This window comes from Mustela nigripes, chromosome 3, assembly GCF_022355385.1.
Source record: "Mustela nigripes isolate SB6536 chromosome 3, MUSNIG.SB6536, whole genome shotgun sequence".
Lineage (NCBI taxonomy): Eukaryota > Metazoa > Chordata > Mammalia > Carnivora > Mustelidae > Mustela > Mustela nigripes.
The window spans coordinates 188,897,045-188,916,927 of record NC_081559.1 but is presented as its reverse complement, the minus strand read 5'-3'; the positions used below and the strand labels follow the sequence as shown (position 1 = coordinate 188,916,927).

The 19,883-nt window shown below is 47.8% G+C and overlaps 1 protein-coding gene across 1 annotated transcript in view; it reads right to left on the bottom strand.

The window, feature by feature from the left end:
* Positions 1-19,883, bottom strand: part of TG (thyroglobulin) — a 236,969-nt gene that overhangs the window by 128,704 nt on the left and 88,382 nt on the right. The window contains exons 33-36 of the mRNA XM_059395530.1: positions 18,721-18,832; positions 16,791-16,870; positions 15,968-16,111; positions 9,417-9,479 (exon numbers count right to left, since the gene is read on the bottom strand). Coding sequence (XP_059251513.1) covers positions 9,417-9,479; positions 15,968-16,111; positions 16,791-16,870; positions 18,721-18,832 — 399 coding nt within the window. The remainder of the gene's footprint in view (positions 1-9,416; positions 9,480-15,967; positions 16,112-16,790; positions 16,871-18,720; positions 18,833-19,883) is intronic.

Here is a 19,883-nt window from a genome sequence, read left to right as displayed (position 1 = left end):
AACCTATTGCCTGTGTGTAAGTTATCGCAAAAACAGAAAACCAAAAGCCACACCTTAAAGCATAACTAAGCCAAACATTAGAATCACAAAAATAGAAAACTCAAAGGGAAACTTAGAGGACACGTAAGCCACATCCTCACACAGCAAGGGCATCTTCAACATGCTTGAATACTCCAGTGGCGGGGAGCTCTTCCCTTCAGTCTCCATCACAACACGACCAACAATGTCTTTCCCTTCCATCCTCTGACCCCATCCCCCGCTCATGCCCCACTGCCCCCCCCCATGATGCCAGATGCCTCATCCATACTGAGACTATCCCTCGGTCGCTCCTGGCTCTTGAGCTGGGCCGTCTCACCTCCTAGACTTTGCACATATGGAGGGAAGGTGACTGCTTCCATCATAAATCAAATCCAGTTCCTCCAAGGAGGTCAGGGAATTCAGCAGAGACTCAACAGTGGGGAAGAATAAATGGGAAATGACCAAAGGATCATTAAAATGAAACAAAACATTATATGGCATTAGCTACTTACAACCAAGTATTGGTATTTTTAATCAACAGTTAATATTATTATAACCCATGAAACTAAAGGAAATCTGCCACTGTCAACGGATTGCATTCAGGGATGGTTTAATTTATAGTCAGCTACATAGAATGAGTGAGGGGCTCTAGGAAAGGCAACCTGTCTAAAATATTCCCGCCAAATACTTGATAAATGATCTGAGAAATAAAAGTTTTCTGGTTTAGTCACTTGTTAAAATGGGAAACCTCTTGTAAAAAATATCATATTGACATAATATCAATCATGATCACCTTAGTTTGAATTATTTTGTTAACTCCATTAGGTTTGACAAGAGTTCCCTAGCAGGCCCCTAGGAAATGAAACAGTAAATAAGCAAGGTGCTTCTACTCCATCTGGGTTAGCTAATCAAGGCTGATTTGCGGGTGGGATGGACATTCCAGAGGGGAGGCATGGTGCCGAGAAGCATGAAATTATGAGTTTCCCAGAGTGGGCTGAAGGCCAGGAGTAAGAAGGGAGAGAAAATCGGGTGAAACCAAAAGTCAGTTCCCTCCACCTCACAGTTTCCACTGGGTTCATTTTTTTAATCACATGGTATCTGATTGATTCCAGGCTAAAAAAATACCTCCTAGAGGTTAGTAAGAGATCTGAGAAAAATCTTTAAAGCTAAAGCCAAAACGACCAAACACAAAAGGCAGTTCCTAGTTGGCATATTTTCCTCTTGGCTTTATCCCTCTTAAATTTGATTGTACGAATCCTTGATGGGCGAGATACAAAACTGATCCTATCTGAGGAGGAAGTTTCTGAGGAAAATCCTAGGACCTCAACATCCCCTAAGATCTAACAAGGGTTCAAGACCCAATCCTTCAGCAAACATTAATTAAGTGCCTCCCAAGCTCACTATGGACAGCTGCACAGGTTGTACACTGTATAATCATAGGGGCAGCATCATAAATATTGCCTTTTAAAAGGATCCCTTCAAACTGGCCATGCTTGACCTAAGTTAGCTGTTTCAAAAAAGCCAACCTTCAGCAGACACTGGATAAAGCAATTTTACATGTAATATCTCTTAGAAGCTTCATAACACCTCTTTGATGTAGGCATCCTCATCTCCATTTTACAGGTGAGGCTGCTGAGACTCAAAAAGTTCTTTAAATTGGTCAAGATCATACATCTAAGGAGCGGCCAAGGAAGGGCTCCCATCTCTTGGTGGCTTCCAACACTCTACACCCTTTATTCCTTCTTCCAACAAACATTAATTGAATCACTATTAGCTTTAAGTAACCTAGAGTAGACGGAATATACACATATTCAATCTAACAATTATAAATGAAATAATATCAAGCATCTACTGTAGACCAGACACTACGTTTTGTGTGAAGGATCAAGCTGTAAGTTCCAAATTCAGTTTCCGGGAGCACAAAACCTAGCAAGCAAGAAGCAGTACACTTATTTATTCATTAAATACCTCCTGAGGGCTAACTAGGTACCAGGCAAATTTCTGGGGTCTGAGACTACAGCGGCAAATAAGACAGATGAAGCCTCAGCCCTGTGCATTTTCCCTTCTGGAGGAAGGGCAGACGGATATTCGAGAAGTAAACAGGTGAGAAGATTTGACAGCAGACAACAAAGCCGGGTGAGGGGTGGAGAATAAGATGTGATGTCAGCTCAGAGCGGAAGGTGATCAGACCCCATAGAGGTGCCCTAGGACACACATTTCCTGTTTTCCTTCTACCTGCCATGGCTGTGTTCCCATTTCCCCAGCCGTGCCCTTGTGTTTCTCGGCCCCTGAGTTTCAGAGGAGAGGTCCAGGAGGGGCTGCTAGGGGTCCAGGAGGGGCTGTGCCCACAGCACGCTCATCCCTGCTGATAGCACTTGGTGAGGCAGCACAGTCCTGTGCCAGAGAAGCGTCCCAGCTGCATGCCCTGCTCGGACAGGGGAATTGGTCCCTGGGAGATGGGACCCACCCCCAGACAGCTGTTCTCATGGAGTTGCTACACACTGAGCCGTGAGCTCCCTTGACAGGGTGTGCACATGCACGAACTCTGCATATTTGGAAAGGAGACGCACATTTTACACAAGCTTTTGGAGTGGGCACCTGCTCACCTGGGCCTTTCAGCCTGAGGACCAAAAGGATTAAGAATTCGCCCCTGCCTGGGTTATTATGTCACCAGTCTCAAGGCTCAGTGGGAAGGCGACAATGCACCTGCAGTCTTTAGTGGCCCCCACTGCGTCCTCAGGTTGCCCCCGATGAGACTACTACAGTCTGCCCCCTGTAGTGCACGCTGTGCCGTCAGGAACGAGCCGGTCTGCCCTGCCGTTGCGGGTGCTGCTGACCCCTCCAGAGGGTCGTGCTCGCGTCAACATGTGACCAATGTGAGGGCACAGACATTCTAAAGATCAACCCAGCATCCCTGAAAGGGCAGCTGAGACCACATTGTAGCTTATCTTCTCCTCTGGCCAGTTCTGCGCCTTCCCTTTCCCCTCCCAGCCCTGCGGGTACCATCCCCTAAACAAGGACCTGCACACCTAACCCCTTCAGAGTCTGATTCCGGGGCAACTCAACCGGCTACAGTGAGCACATGCAGGCGGGAGATTGTGTTTGAACCCGAGCTCTATCATTTACTAACTGTGTGACCTTGGACTTCTCTGACCCTTGGCTTCCAAATCTGTGAAATGGGTATAATCATACACAACCCATAGGGCAGTTGCGAGGGTTAAAGTAGGGAAAGCACTTGGCACAGTGATTGACATGATATCCTAATACTCAGGAATTTTTAAAAGAGGGGCACCTGGGTGGCTCAGTCGGTGGAGCATCCGACTCTCGATTTCAGCTCAGGTCATGATATCAGGGTCATGGGCTCGAGCCCTGCATCAGGCTCCCTGCTCAGCAGGGAGTCTGCTTGAGATTCTCTCTCCATCTGCCCCTCCCCCTGCATGCACTCCCTGCCTCCTCCCTCCCCCCCCATAATATATATAATCTATATTATATATAACATATATGTAATCTCTCTCTACATATTTATGTGTGTGTGTGTGTGTAATTTTATAGCTTTTCCCGATGTGCATTAATGGCTGTGACTTAGTAGGGCCATGTTCTCTCTCTGCCTGTTTCGTCTTCCATGAAAAGATGGGCTTGGGCTTGTGAATTATTACTGACATTTCTTAAATACTCACTTTATCAGGTTCTGTGTGGAACATTGTCCTTTACTTATTCGGCAACACAAGCCTCCTAGATTCGTCTGTCTTATTTTCTACCATCATCCCCATTTCAAAGAGGCAAGCGGAGGCAGCACAAGGCTGAGAAATACGGTCCCAGACATCAGTGGGTGAGAACGGGAACAGGACTGGAAGCTGGGTGGACGGACTTCAAAGCCCGAGGCTGTGCCGTGTCCCGTTGTTTCCCTCAATTAGACGATGTGCACGCTCCCGGCCAGCACTGACATTTTCTGGGATCACACGACTCTCTGGCTTAATGGAAAACATCTGTAGAAACGATCAACTGAATTCCACCAGCCCCCTGGCACCGCGATGGGCAAAGACAGGGGCAGACCAAGCACAGCCCAAAAGGCGGTTCATGCCTCCGCTCCCATCACCTGAACTTCAGGCTCTCGGCTGTCCCTGAGCTCTAGCCCGTGGGGAGGAGAAGCACCAGAAAGCTGGGCAGGGCCCACGGGAAGGAGTGGAAGGAGGCCTGTTTCTCAGCACCACCTCGCACCCTCCCGGCAGGGCCACTCACAGCCCTCCGCACCTGCTGCTCACGGGGGGGGCCTCGCGCTCAAGGGCTGGCATTTCCTAAGGAGCATTTTCAAGTGTCTCAGGTGGCACGAGCTTAGAATGCAGATACAGATCCCCAAGGCCTCATAGTCTATGGTTTCCTCTGGATTGCAAGCCCAGTACTCCGTGTTTGGGCATGCAGGAGAGGGGGAGAGAGAAGCCCTCCTACAGCAGGCTCTGATGTCTGAGCGGATGATTCCTGCTAACCCCAAGCACCCTCTCGGGATGGGTTGTTGTGGATCTTTTAAAAACAACGGACATTTGTCTGTTATGAAGACATCTTTAGTGCTCCACTTGTTTTTTTTTTTTTTTAATGTATATTTTTTCCCCAAAGAGTAAAATGGTGCTCTATACAGAGATGACACAGCTGTCCCCGTTTTTCCAAAATCAAGCCTGTCCATCTGCCAATGCATCGCACTCACAACCCCAGGGGAGGGTCTTCGGACAGTTTTAAAGCTCACTGTGCAACCGTGTAAAGACCTTCGGGGATGTGTGGGACCCAAAGCACTCTATTTCTTGGGCCCTGTCCCCCATCCAGCCTCTCCCTGCCCCTTGCTGGTCCTGGGATCCTGAAGGACTTAGGTTTCCCTGCAAATGTGAGGCCAGTGCTCACCCTGGCCTCTCTTCATGCACCCCCCCCCCCTTGCAAAGGGTGCTTTCTATTCCTACCTTGGCATCTGACAAATGCTCAATCCTTCTTTACGACCCAGTGTGGCCACGGTGCACCTGTGACATTAGCCCTGCCTGTCTGCAGTAAATCTGGGGGGAGCGCTCTTGAACCCCCTCTATGGTAAGTGGTTCATCTCCTTCAATTCTGACTTCCTGCGCCTTTCTCCTGACCAAAAGTCAGGCTCCTCTGTACTCGAGACCTCCAACATGCAGCACAGTGCCTTTTCTGGAACGTAAGTGAAAATTCTGAATCCATCACCCTAGAAGTGGCATTCACACAGTCACTGAACCGAACCGCACTGAAGTGAAGATGAGCCATTCCCTCACACATTTTTCTAACCTGCCCACCCTAGAGCTCGCTGCCACTTTGCTCTTCACCCATCCCCAATGATCCTCCGAAGTCTGAGTGCCGAACCTCGTACAAAGTCTCCTGCCAGCTCACACTCAAGCACAGGTTTCTCTCATGCATCTCACCTCACTGATGGCCCCACATCCACTGTATGGAAACCTCTCCAGTGTCTGAGTGCCCTGGGCTGTTTCATGCCCCTGGGCCTTTGCACACACAAACCACTCTCTGTGAAGGAAAGGCTTTCTGAAGCTTGGCCCACTGACAAACTCCCGCCATCTTCAGACCAGCTCGTGTGTTCAAAACCTCCCTGGGACAACGTAAAGAAAGTGCTCTAGTACATGGTATGCACCCCAGCCAGACATGTGGGAGCTCAGAAGCCCCCTTCCCCTTCACACCATCCCCACTGACCAATCGGTGTCTCAGAAGCCCCTCTTCAAAGAGGCTTTGATTGGGTGATTAAATACACAGACTCATCACAAGAAACAAGGCCAAGCATTAGACGTCCAGGCAAGTCTAGGACTGGAAATATGTATCTGTCACGCTTTCCAGAAACTCAAACCAACCAGACATTCTTATCTAGCTCAGAGAGGGGCCAGATGCATGGGGGCTCAAATCCCAGGTGTTCATTTAACCTCTCCGGCCCTCCACTACCTTATTTGAAAGACAGAACTTAGCACCATCTAAATTTCTCATGAGCATTGAATGATTTGTAAAATATTTGGTGTTTAATAAATATTTACTTTTCTTCCAGAACAGAAAGTACATAAAGATGAACATTTCATACATACATGGTGTGTGCACGCATGCGTGTGCACACACACACACTCACTCACACACGCACACACACACAATCCCTATCAGAATCACGTTGGCATCTCAATACCATGGAGGCAGAATTGTGCGCTCCCCCTGATTCCCACCAAAGGAACACACCCGGACTCCTAATTCCAATTTGGGAACTCTAAGCACAGATGGAATGCCAGCTCTGACATCCCTCCTGCTTCCAAATCACACTTGTCAAAATCACACTTGTTTAAAAATACTGTGACATGTCATTCTGCCTTGGAAAGCTCCGCTCCGATCCACAGCCTGCGTGCGTGAAGGGGGAAGCGAAAGTCTACGTCCTCTTCCTTCTTGGGTGGGGCCTTCAAGTCCCAGGAATACAAATGATCACGAAACCAGCATGGAAGCACTCTCGTCACCTGAGGGCAGACGTGCTCTGATTTGTTCGTATCGCACAGTACACATCTGACATTCAGAGACAGAAATGAACTCACTCACTGCTGGCGAGGGTGCCACTAGGAACAGCTGTTGGAGACCAATGTGGCAACACGAACCTGGAGTCTTAAAATACAAAGTTGTCAAGGGGCGCCTGGGTGGCTCAGTGGGTTAAAGCCTCTGCCTTCGGCTCAGGTCATGATCTCAGGGCCCTGGGATCGAGCCCCGCATTGGGCTCTCTGCTCAGCGGGGAGCCTGCTTCCTCCTCTCTCTCTCTGCCTGCCTCTCTGACTACTTGCAATCTCTCTCTGTGTCAAATAAATAAATAAAATCTTTAAAAAAAAAAATACAAAGCTGTCAAACCCAGTAATGGTGCTTTGGAGAATGTGCCCCTGGGAGGTAACCTAGATGCTGGGAAGAGCTTTATGTACTCAGGGATTCACTGTGGCACTTCTGTACTGGGGAAGCGTCATAAACAATCAAATGTCCAAAAATAGAGGAATGAGTCACTGAAGGGCAGCATGTCTACCTGGCCGAAGAGTACAGAAACCATTGCTAATTGACACCGACCTGTCTTTACCTGCTTCCTCCTCACCAGATGGGAAGCATCGTGACAGAGGAATGAATGAATGAATCAATCAATCAATGAGTATACATGTATGAATAAGTATATGCATACGTGAATACATGATTTAGAGCGATCTACATTAATTTGGAAATATACACAGGATGCTCTATTCGTTAAAAGCAAAAGAGTAACATTGTGGAGAGCTTACAACTACCTGAGACCACAGAATAAGCCTAAAGAGATTAGAAGCAAATACAGCAATGCTTGAACCGGCATGACTTCTATGTAACTCTGCGATTTTTGTCTTCTCTGTTTCTGCATTGTTTGAATTTTCTACAACTAACCGATATTAAAAGAGGAGATTTGGGTCTCTCGAGAATTGGGTGAAGATCAAATGCTTAGCGCAGTGCTGAGGACAAAATGGAGCCTTCGCTAAGTGTTAAAAGTTTCAAAAGAGACTATATTCTCGCATTTAATTAAATGCAGCACAATTTCTCTTCTTTCCCTCCTACAAAATGAAGTAAGTAAAGGGAATGAGCAAAGAGCAGGTAAGGGAATTGAACACATTTTTCAGGGGGGAGAGGAGGAGGGAGGTGTGTTAACAGTCATGTCAGCAGGGAGAAGCTAATCCCCAGGTGCCTGCAGAGCACCTGTGTGACCTGTCTGTTCCACGGGCACCCCAGGAAGCCCAGGAAGGACGAGGTGTCATGGAAGGCAGGGGTGGAATATGGGTCTGAAGCAGAACTGTGAGCCACCCACACACAGTGACTGGTAATGGAAACAGAAGAACGTTCCCACTCTGTGGGGCTCCCCCGTGAGCCATATGTATGTGGACAGAGCAAGTAATACTCACTCTTGTTTTGACCCAAGTCCTGACATTACTACATGTTGCAGATGAAGGGGGAACATTGGAAAGGGTGATAAACCCTAAGACCTCCCCATTCAAGCCAGGAGCTCAACAGTAGCTTCTAAGACGGATAAATCAAGGAATAGCAGGATCCCCGTGTTATTAGGAATCAGAGAGACCAGAAAGAGACTAGACACCTCTAAGAGTTAAACGTGGTAGGCTCTGGGAGCAGAAGTGGCAGGTGGTAGAAGTGAGACAAGGAACCAGTTGGGTTTTGTTAAACCATAAATCTTTGAGGACAATTTGATTATTTCATTTGCTTTTACATTATCTTGATAAAAGTTGTTATCAACCTTGACCACAGTCTGGCTGGGAAATGTATTCCCTGCTTGGCCTTGGGTGTGTCAACCAACCCCAAGCAACCCCCTCCCCATCCACCATCCACGACGTGGTAAATGGTGACTCCTACATCACAGCACTTCAAAAAGCGGCCACCGTGCAATACCTATACGACTCTCACACCCAAAGTCCTAGACATAAATTCTTCAACTGTTTAGACACAGGTACAATTCGGTAGAGAATGTGCCGGAAAAAATATCTACATGTGCATACGATCTCCAAAGTGAGCTCTTTGAACTTGGTGGAAGGAGCTCTCACAACCTGGGTTGTTGAGGACGTTTACACTTTTAGCCACAGCCTTGGCTAAGTGATACCCTCCTACACAAGCTGCATTCTGTCTCTTCAGCCAGGATCTTAATGACAGGTGTCTGGAGCTCCTCAGACATCATGTCACAGGACGAGAATTAACGTCGTCGCTTGGGCCCTTGCAGTCATTTCCTGACTTAAGGAAGGCAGAACCAGGATGTGCACCAAGGCCCACGCTCACCTGCCCTGAGCTCTCCCCAGTCCCACACTTCCTGCTGCCTTGTGACCAGACAAGACTGTGCTGGTGGGGCCGTGCGCCATGCGTAGGACCAGGTGGCAGCTTCAGCCTGGCTGCGGTCCCGGGGGTAGGGCACTGCCTCAGATGTTCCTGTGCCACCCAGCAGCCTGAGAACTGTGTGTCCCCATTTCTCTGCACGAAGAGATGGCTAGTTCTTCCTTCTGGGCACGAAAGAGTCACCATTCTTCACACTGACCCAGGACAGGGAATGTGTGGGCATTTTGGGACTGGGTGAAAATAATCCTTGGAAAGAAATGTGCAGAAACCAGACTAAACCCTCCTCGGCTTCCAGTGGATTACATTAATCAGTCAAGGCCTTTTTCCCTGAGAGCAGGTTTCCTCGTCTGTGAAATGGGCATGGTGCCAGCATTGCCCTGTCTACCCATGTGTGCAGGTGACAGGAGCTTGAATTAACCAAGACGAGAGCGCAGGGTGAGCTATCCACAGTGGGCAAAACCAAGGGGAAGAGGAGAAGGCACAGGGAAGTGGATCTCTCCTCAGAGAGCCGGAAAAGAGCACGCGCTTACCTTTCTCCGAGAGGGCAGGCAGAACCACGGGGGGGCAAAAACTGGGAGCATCATTCTGAGCAACTGAAAAGAAGAAGAGGCAGACTTTTAGCTCTCCTACACACTCAAAGGCATTAACAGAGGTTCAGGGGTGATGGCGAAATCACATCTGCAAGGCAGGAAGGCTCTGTTCAGCTCCCGGGGACATCCTGAATCGGTCAGGATGGACTAGGTTGGGCCGAGGGGACAATCACATCTCAGTGGCTTAAAACCACCATTCAGGAGGGCCTGTCCCTTGTACCTCATACACACAGCAGGTGGGCTGGAGCTTGGTTCTGTGTCATCCCTCCCAGATCCCGGGGGAAAGAGCGCTCCGCCATGCCCCTGGTTTCCACCACAAGGGGGAAAAAGAAACACAGCAAACTTCACTCTTGCTCTATGGCTTCTGCTGACAAAGGACACACACCTCATTTGCATACATGTCCCTGACCAAAGCCAGTAGTGAGTCTGGGGGTGAATAGGTGCAGTCCTGCCCTCTTCCAGGGACAGGTGGGGAACAGCACATGTGCTCACGGCCATAATTTCCTGACTCTTCACCTGGTCGAGAAATAAATCCCTCTGAGCCTATTTCCACATGTGCACGAGGCTAATACAAGTCCACCTTGAGAATGACCGTGAAGCTGGTCGGAGATCATGGAGCGCCAGGCATGGGTAAGAGCTGGACCTGCATCTCCGTGTGCCGCTTAGGAACAATGTGGAGGGACAAGTCATCTGACTTTTCCAGACCTAGTATCAGGACTGATAAAAGGAGGATCTGAGAAAAATTACATGAGACATCAGGCGTACTAAGTAGGTGATCCGGAGGTTGCCCACTAACTATCTTCTTCCCCTCACTCTCCCCGCACTGAACGGGTCTAAAGCTCCATCAGTATTTTCTCCCAGGGGCCCAGACTAATCTCCATGCCTGCCCAGCTGCAGGCGGCAGGTGCAGCGGTCAAGGGTGAGGCTCTGGGGTCAGCGGCCCAGGGCAACGTTGGCTTGGATGCTTCCCTATGTGTGACCTCAACCCCCTGTTTTCAGCATCCTTGTCTATAAAATAGGGGTTACAACAATACATATCTCAGGCCTATAAGGTTTAGATGAGTTGGCACATGTAAAGATTTAGGCATACAGTAGGCACTCAATAAATGCTGGCCGTTATTCATTCTTAACATTGCCCTTCTGCAGTGACACAATTTGCCACTGCTATCCTCCTCTGCTTCCTGAAAAGCCTTAGATTCGAGTCATGCCCTAATCCGGCCGAAAGTGCCACCTCTCCCTTCCCTTCTTCACTTTGGCCCAGGGAGCCATGACCCAGCCTTTCTCGGCTCTAGAACCTCCAGCTGTGCTGGATTTTTTTTTTTTTTTTTTCTTGGTTTCACCTGCCTGGAAACACCCACTGCCTCCCAGGCATCATTCTTAGACCCTGGTTCTGCCCCCACAGTGTCTGATTCAGCAGATCCTGGGGTCCTGGGTGGGGCCCATAATCTGGCATTTCTAACAAGTTCTCAGGGGCACACTTTGGGGACCACGGAGCTCTAGTTTCGGTCATCCAACATTCTGTGAGCTCTTCAGGCGACATTCAGAACTGCTAACCACCGTCATGCCCTACTACACCCAGCGGGCCAGCTTGGTTTGTGTGTTGAAATATTTGTCTTTCCTGGAAGAGAGTGGTTCTCAGAGCAAAGGTTCTAAGACTTAGTGAAGCCTTCAGAGAACAATGAGACCATCTTGTCAAGGGCATTCAAATGTTCTCACCCTCGGACTCAGTAACTCTGCTTCTGGAAATCTATCTTGGAATCAAGGTAAGGGCAGCCTGCCAAGGAGTCCTGCTATTGTACTGTATTATATGGTGTGTTGTGTCATGTTGTACTGTAAGGAAGGCATATGGTATACACAGAGCACACAGTGTATTTTATTGTACTACACACCACTGGGAAATATAGAAATGTCTAGCGTCACAGAGGCATTAGGCGAGCCAGAGCCCATTCCCGGGAGCCCCACCGTGCAGCTCATCTCAGCACAGAACAGATCACATGACTCTTCTTGTTTTTCTTACCTTCCAGTCACCTCCTGATAGTATTTCTTAAAAGGGTTGTGCCTTTGGGATAAGACAGAGAGCAAGCTGGTAGCCTAAGTGGCCATGATGGGGACATTTACACCATGGCAAATCAGGGCTTCCCTTCTCCCTTGCCACCTGTGAAACCCTGGTCAGCCCAGCACAGAACAGGGGTGACAGCAGGCCCTACTGCACTGGGTTGCTTGGGGACTAAGGAAGATGTTGCTGCAAAATGCCGGCCTGGTGCCCAGAGCCAGCTTGGTGCTGAGGACCAGGCTGGAAGTGAGTGAGTATGAAGAGTGGACTGTTCCATGTCATGCCTATAGGTGGCCATTTCCACGAGGACTGTAAGGAGGCATAATGAGAAGCATTTTTCATTTCCTTCCCAGGTTATGTTCCCATATCTAGAATCGCTACAAGGTCCAAGCGCATTTGCTTAGCACAGGGCGGGAACCATGTGGCTTCGACTGTTTTCTTTTCTTTTTTTTTTTTTTAGAAGCCACATTTGACTTTATAAAGAAATCAGAGACCCTGCACCTGTTGCAGGCCATGCACAGCTGGGGAGAGAACAGGTCGCCCTAGTCATCTTCAAAGGGCAAACGGAAGGTACCAGTGCCCCAGAGGCCCTCCCCTTCCAGAAAACCCTGGGCTCTGGGGCACTGCCAGACCACAAGCAACACCTGCCCGGCTACTCCCCTCCTGGATGCAAAGAATGCTTGCCTTCGGGGTCCTACTGCCAGGAAGGGGCTGCCAACAGCCTCATTTGCATACACAGTCGTTCAGCATGAGTCTCAGCTCTGAGCTGACACATGGTACTTTCTGTGCACTGTGGACAGTGAAATCAGATAGGGCACTGTCGTGGGCTCTCTCTTGTCCCCTCTTGGTGCTCTCTGCTCCCTGATCCCAGGAGGCTAAGCTCTGGCCTTTGTTCTGCAAGCAACCCGGTATGGAGGTTATGGTATGTTTGCCCAATAGGGTCTCTCAAGGCCTGAGGGCTGTGAGGGCAGGACCATGGTGCACCCCACCTCCATGGCCTGCTGCCTGTCCCCACATGGTGGCCACTGCTCCCTTCAGCATGCTCTCCTTCATCTACGTCCAGACTTGCCCTGGAGCCACTTTTGCATAATCCTTTCTGTGTTCCAGAAGCTCCCGTGGATCCTGTCACAGGAACACTGGCCTGGGGATGAGCTCTGTCCTCATGTCCCTGAGTAGCTCTCTGATTACAGAGAATAATTGTCTCTTCACAAGGAGAGAGGAATAGAGCCAATAGGGAGGTAGTAAATCAATACAGGAGGGATGCGCTCTTGTGACATAAAGTCCGAGCTTCAGAGATGTTCTGTTTCTCTCATAGCTGCATCCTCAGCCCAGCTAACTGCTCTGCAGGCCCCAACTTCTGCCTCTCAGGCTCCCACAGTCTTTGACGTGCAGTAGGAACTCAGTGAGTATCACTTCCTTTCTCCTTCCTCAGGGCTAGTTCTTCGGAAAGGAGACCCGTGTTAGGCTTCTTGTGTCTGGCTCTCAGCCTGGGGGCTCACCAGGGTCCTGTGGCAAACACTCAGTACAGATGTCAGTAGACTAAGTGGCCAAGCCATGGTTCAGAAGCAAGGGCGAAGTCTAGTACAGAAATTCTTGCAAAGGATTTTTCTGAAAAAACTAATGCTTCATGTGCAGGATGGATGGAGAGGGGAAGATCAGGGTCTTATGCCCCCTTCAAGGTACAGGCAGGCAAATGACAGAGCCAGAGTTCAGACCTAGTTCTTTCTGATGGGCTCAATCATTGGGTGCACAAGACACAATTTCTGTGTGACTTTGGGCAAGTGACTTAACCTCCCTGGACCTTCCTTTCCTCATCTCACAGGGGTTATGAGGATTAGACAAGCTACTGCTTTATCCAGCCAGCCACACTGGAAGAGTGCAAGGAATATAGGCAGGATTGGTGACACCGAGGCCCTGGGCATGGTCCGCACTCAGTCAGAGCTCGCTAAAAGAGAGCACCACTCGAAATACTTAATGCCCTGGCCTGGAGTTTCTGCACAGACTCTGAGTCCCCAGCCTGACCCTACAAAATATATATTGGCAAAAGCTAGTGGTCTGAGCCATCAGATGAGAAGAAACAGAATAGATGGAATGAGTCGGGGCAATGAGCATTTTGGGTTCTTTGCTTTGCCAACTCCTGCTATGATGTTGCAATGTTCCAGTCTGATTCCCATGATCTTTCTGAACAAATGGCTTACTTCTGAAGCTTCTTTTTACCCAACTCTTCCCTGAGCAATATGAAGACGGAAAATGACGTTTTTCAGTCTTGGGTGGGGTGAGGAGTTGGGATGGCGGCTGGGAGGAGAGCCGGGCAGGGAGGCTCTGCAGGGTAAGCGCTCTGCTTCAAAACGCCCTCAGTACTTACAGCTAGCATCGGGTCTCCCAAGGGGCCGCTATTCTCAGCAGGCACTCACTTCTCCCGTCCCTGTGAGTTAGTGAAAGCCTACATAGAACATTTTTCTCTAAATAGAGACCCGGTGAGACTCTTTTGTCATACAACTCTGAGGTTTTTCTTAAAATAAATCAAGATGTTAAAATAAAACTAAAAGCATGACCCCAACACTGAGTGAATTCAGACCAAGAATCAGTCTCAGGATGCTCAAGGTAGACATCAACAGGGAAGATTCCGTTCAACCTGCTAATAATTAACTCCAAATAAATCTGCCCTGAAGCCAAGGAATGCCTTGGGGATTAGCAGGCTCATGAGCAAGGGCCAAGGGCCAGATTCCACCAAGAAACCCCATCCAGCCCCTCAAGTAGAAGATGGCTCTGGAACCAGAGGTCAAATCATTGACTGTTTTGGTCTGTTAGCTTATTAGTCAGTTTTCTTTTGTGTTTTTCATTGTACTAGTCAATTGCTTATTAATTAATTGAGTTAGCAGAAAACCAGTCAGAGAAAGGGTCTGGACATTTCTCCATTTGATCTCTCATTGGATATCGAAGACCCGCCAGCCAACATGGAAATGGAGGAGAGTGAAGTTTGGGGTCATGAGCTCTGGGCTTTCAACCTAACTCTCGCTGTGTGGTTTGGTTGGGTAGCTTCAGCTTTCTATGCCATTCTCCCTTCATCTTGAAATTGAGGAAATAATGTCTACTCCACAGGGCACCAGGCTTAGTGAATTATACACCCATGTAGAAGACCCAGCACAAGCAGGGACACATCACACATGTGAACGCATGGCAGACCCATGAATAGTATCGGTTCTCCTCTACTTCCCTCCTTTGGGCAATGTGTTGTATTGGGTGATATGAAAAATATAGAGATCAAAGTTAAGGATCTCTAAGATTCCTCCAAGCCAGAAATCCCAGGACTCTCATTTCCAGCGCAGGTGCCCCAGCAGGGCTAGCATCTGTCTTATCATCAACTCTGAAACTAATGAGGAAGCTACTAGTAGGAGAGACCAGAGATAATGAAACTTAGCTCATCCTCTCCCTTAGACACCTACTCAGACAGGGTTTTCAATCTTTTTGTATCTGAGACATCTTTATGAATTTGCTTCTGGGACACAGGGGGAGGATGTCTAGTCTCCATGCAACTCCCTATTGTTACCAAGAGTACCCACACTGATACACACTCGGAAGGTAGGAGCTGGTAAGACCGGAGTGAGTATCACTCATTGTTTTACCAACAGAGAAATCGAGGAAAGGGAAGAGTTTTCCAAAGACAAATCCACAGTAGATGACAGAGTTGGGAATACACTAGTATCTCTTCATTTGAGTATAGGAGCTTCTCCATCACAACATGCAGACCATTCATTCATTCACCACTTTCAAATTGAGCTCCTAAAATCTGCTGGGATATACTCAGCACAGATGGGTGAAGTATCCACACTGATACAACCCTGCCTTCACCCTGAAATCTCAACTCCATGTATGTTGTCAAATATACATCGGTGCCCCTCTTTCCTGTCCCAAGACTACCATGTGTTTCTACTATCCTGATTAACAAGTTTCAAAAAACAAGGGACCTTGGCAGAGGGCACATTTGTTGGTTTCCCCTGGCCAGTAACAATACCTTAACTGTACCTTGGGGAACCTCCTCTCCCTCAGTGCATCCAGTCTTGCTGGGACTGTCACTCAAGCCTTCCCACCTTGCCTCTAGCAATGCGAGAATGCATATCCCAAGCTAGGCCAGTCTCTCTCCCTTGAATTTAAAGTTTGACTATAGCCACCAAAACCTGATGATGGAGATGTGTCCATCCCTTCCTGCTGAATGCATGCATGTCGCTGAGACCTAGCGAGTCATCTTTTCTTTGAGTCCATCAGCAGACTTCTAATAAATTCCTTTTCTGCCTACACTGAACAGAATCAGTTTCTGTCATGTGTACCCAATGAATCCCAGCTAATCTACTTCCCAGCCCAAGAACATCATCCTCATACATGGTTAGGAAATGTCAACTAAAGACTCCCACACAGCTGTTTGGGATGGGTCACTCACCAGGTTTCTCGTACCATCCAAAGGGATAGGTACGGACCTCTGTGTCAGAAGAGCCACAGTCCAAAATGCGCCAGGCTCCTCCGTTTTCCTCTGTGCACATCTGAAATCCCAGGCTGTTTAGAGTTAGGCATGTCATTTCTCCTCCTGGAGCAAAGAGGAACCAGGACCAGGAAAATGATCATGATGAAAGACTGTATCTAAATGAGAGAAATTCTGCAAACTCATCATTCTCCAGTAGATATTTGGGATGTTCTACCATATTCCAGGTGGGATCTTAGCTACTGATGAAAAACCTGTACCGCAATAAGCTTCTGATCTAAGAGCACAGGGATGGAGGCAGATGGTCCTCATTGGACACCCGTCACGTGCCCAGGACTGTGCTAGGGTCCTGTTTGCACCATATCACTGGACCATGTAACACCATGAGGGGATAGCATTTGAATCCTTATTTGCAGATAAGGGATGCTGAGACTCTGGGATTAAGTGGCTTTCCCAGGATTCCACCCCTAGGAAGTTATTGAATCAAGTTTCAACTCAGGTCATATGGGTGGATCCAGAGTTCATCTCCCCCAGCTGCCTGAGCTGAGTCTTAAATGAGACAGGAGTATGGAAGGAAGCCATTTCAGCAGGGCAGGAGCACCAGTGGGCCAGGACCTATGCTAGCTATCCCAGTGATTAACCACCTCCGGTCTCCCTGGCCCCACTTTCCATCTGGGAACAAGGGTCACACCTCCCCATCCAGCATAAGAAGACCAGAGTTGTGAGCATGCTTTCTGGCTGCAAAGAGCTGCACACAGGCAGGCGGAATTATTATCACTATTACCTTTTGACTGGGAAACATTGAGAAAGCCAAAGCCAGTGCAGCACGGGTCCACATCACACAGCCGTTCACATTCGAAGAAGCTGGCATGAGAACAGAAAGAGAGGGCAAGAGGGTTTGTGTGGGTGGCCCAGGACCTACGGAGTTACAGTCATTCTTATTTCTGGGTGTTCCTTTCTTCATGACTCCCTAAAGTCGGGGGTGCTTTGGTCAGTATACATGAGTGGATTGCTAGCTTTGAGTTCCTTCTGAAAACAGAATTCAACTCTTTTCTCCTTCATTCATTGGCTTATTCATTCACCAATCATTTATTCTCTGCCTGCTATGTGCCAGTCTCTCTAAGCCAAGTTCACCCAGCATCAGAATGTGCCCCTACAATCCTTTCATATTGGGAGAAAGTCCAGTCTGGGGCTCTGGGAAAAGAATGAGATGGTAGTGAAGGCATCTGCAGAAATGGGGGATTCTGTGAGCTTACCGTCGGAGTGACCCAATCAGGTGTCTGTTGCCAAAGACCAGCACTTGTCCCCTGACTCAGCTTCCTGCCATATCCACTCTGCAGTGTAGGCTAATTACACTTTGGGAACATGCCCCTGTTTGTTGGGTCAACACATCCAGGCCCCATCCCAGGACGTAATTTCTTTAATAACTCAGGTGGCTGCTAGACCCCAACTTCAGCTTCTACGACCAGTCCTAGAGAAACTTAGTGGGCCCAAGCCAATGTTCCTGGGCTCAGTTCTAACTTCTCTCACCCTGACCACATGTCCCAGCTCTGATCACTTATTTCTGATCCCTGAGGACTCACTCAACCCCTCAACTCCTTTTTGGGGTGGGGACCTTGCCTCGTTCTTGCCATTCTCCTGCCTGGTCTTAGGAGCCCTGAACCCAAGACACATCCCAGTGGATAAAACCTCCCTGTCTTGGGCAGTTTTTCCAGTGCTGAGTGCATCTCTTCCCTGACTCCTATGGGCTCTTACCACATGATTTCATCTCCCAGAGTCCTGCCCATCTACCCACCGGCCCACCCATCTCTTTGTTCTCCTTCTTTGGAAGCCCAATTCTAAGTTCCAGCCTGGATGAGATGCTTTCCCATGGCACCACCATTCTCTGAGTCCCCAACACCAGGACCAGACTGATCCCTTGTACCACCCCTCCTTCTCTAACCTTGTCCCATCCTCATGGGCAGCATCCTGCCAGATCTTAAGGTCATCTACCCTGTAACACTTTTTTAAGTCCACCTTCAGCAGCAAATCTTCAACACCAGCAACATGACACAGTTTCATCAATCAATAACACTTCGCAGACCAAAAGATCATAGACCAATGACTCTCAAATTCCAAAATAGAAAAGAATCACCAGGAGGAGAATCTTACTTAAAATTCAGATTCTTGAACCCCATCCCAGGAAATGATGATTCAGTAGGTCCAGGGAAGGACCTAGGTTTGTAAAAAGTCCTCTTGGTGATTCTGATGGGTAAGATTCATAGCCTGGGCTGACAGAAATGTCACCTTCAATTAAAACAAGTAAATCACAACTAACTAACTAAATATATCATAACGTACTTTTAAAAATAATAAGTCAAATTAAAAGTCCTTATAATCTTATGATCCTATTATGATCTACTGGCTCTCCAGACTCTGCATACAACACAGTGAGACTTGGCTGATTTGGTTTATTACAGTGTTTGATAATTGTTATTGATAAGACATGGGTCAGTGTTTCCCTTTTGTGTCAGCTGACTTGGCGTTCAGGGCTAAATTTTGTGTTTCATTAACTTAGTCATGGTTTTTAGGTATGGCCACCTCCTCATGACCTTCTCTTTGCTTTGGGTTTACGGTTTTTTATGTGTGTGCCTTTAACTGATATTAAGTTGTTATCTTTGTGGATATAGAAAAAGTCTTAATAATAAATACTTAAAGGGACTGAAGTTGCTTACCCATTTGAAATGGATTTTTCAGACATGGGCACTTTGTTTCTAATGGAAATTCCCGTCAGTGTTTGAAATGGCAGGCGAGTGTAGAAGTTCTTCACTTTATCTTTCAGTACAACTATACGGGGGAAGAAAGAAACTCTATTATTTAGGAAGAAACTTGTATCCATGAAAATATGAGGATGAGTACGTGTGCATCAGATTGAGAGCTTCCAATTAAAGTTGGTGTATTGAACTCACATGCCTACCCTTTGCTCTCCTCCCAAATCTCGCTAAAATAACAGGGGAATTCTGTAAAGGATCACACCCACAAGGATAAAGAAAATAGAAGAGGGGATAGATCAACAAAGTTCTAGAATCTAGAAAGTGCACAGAAGAATATGAAGTTGAATTTGTAGACTAAGGAAGCGGAATCCTCAATTTTTCTGTGGCAAGAACAAGAAACAGCCTTATCCACCTTCTGGAATCCCCAAAAGTTTAAGCACTGGCTTCACTGGGATGATGGTGGACTAAACTAGGATAGGCTGGAAATTTCCTTAAGAAGCAATGAGGTTTCCAGATGTCTTTGTCTCTTTTGCACAGGAGACAAGTGTCCTCTCCCCACCATAGGAGAAGGTGGAAGGTTTATTCTCCAGAGAGAACAAAAAAGAGTTGATCTCTTGGGTGCAACAGGTGGACTTCCCATCGTGGGGGGAGTCCCACACTGAAACTAGGGGATTCATTCAAGTTCATCCACTTGGTGAACGTTGAGATTCTCATCTTCCAATCTAATTTGGCGTCCAAACAAATAGCAGCCAAGGTTCATGGGCCCACCTTGATATTATAAGATTCCTACACAGGAAAGACTTAAAAATAATGACCTGAGGGATTCTCCAAAGGGTGGCCCAAATAGACTACCCTACAGGGAAACTTCAAGTCAGCAAGTTCTCACTACATACTCCAAGCCTGCCAATTAGTTTCTGGGCCCCTCTCTTATATTTGAGTGTAAAATCAAGGGTTGCCAGATATCTAAGAGAGACCTCCAGCACAGATAGAATAGTAAGTGGAGCACAATAATATCTTGGAAGAAATAGAAGCAGTACAGGGGGAAAAAAACTCCCCCCTCCCAAAATAGTGTTATTAATGTCTTTGGAGGAAACAAATCAACTGCTATCTTGTTAAAGCCACTG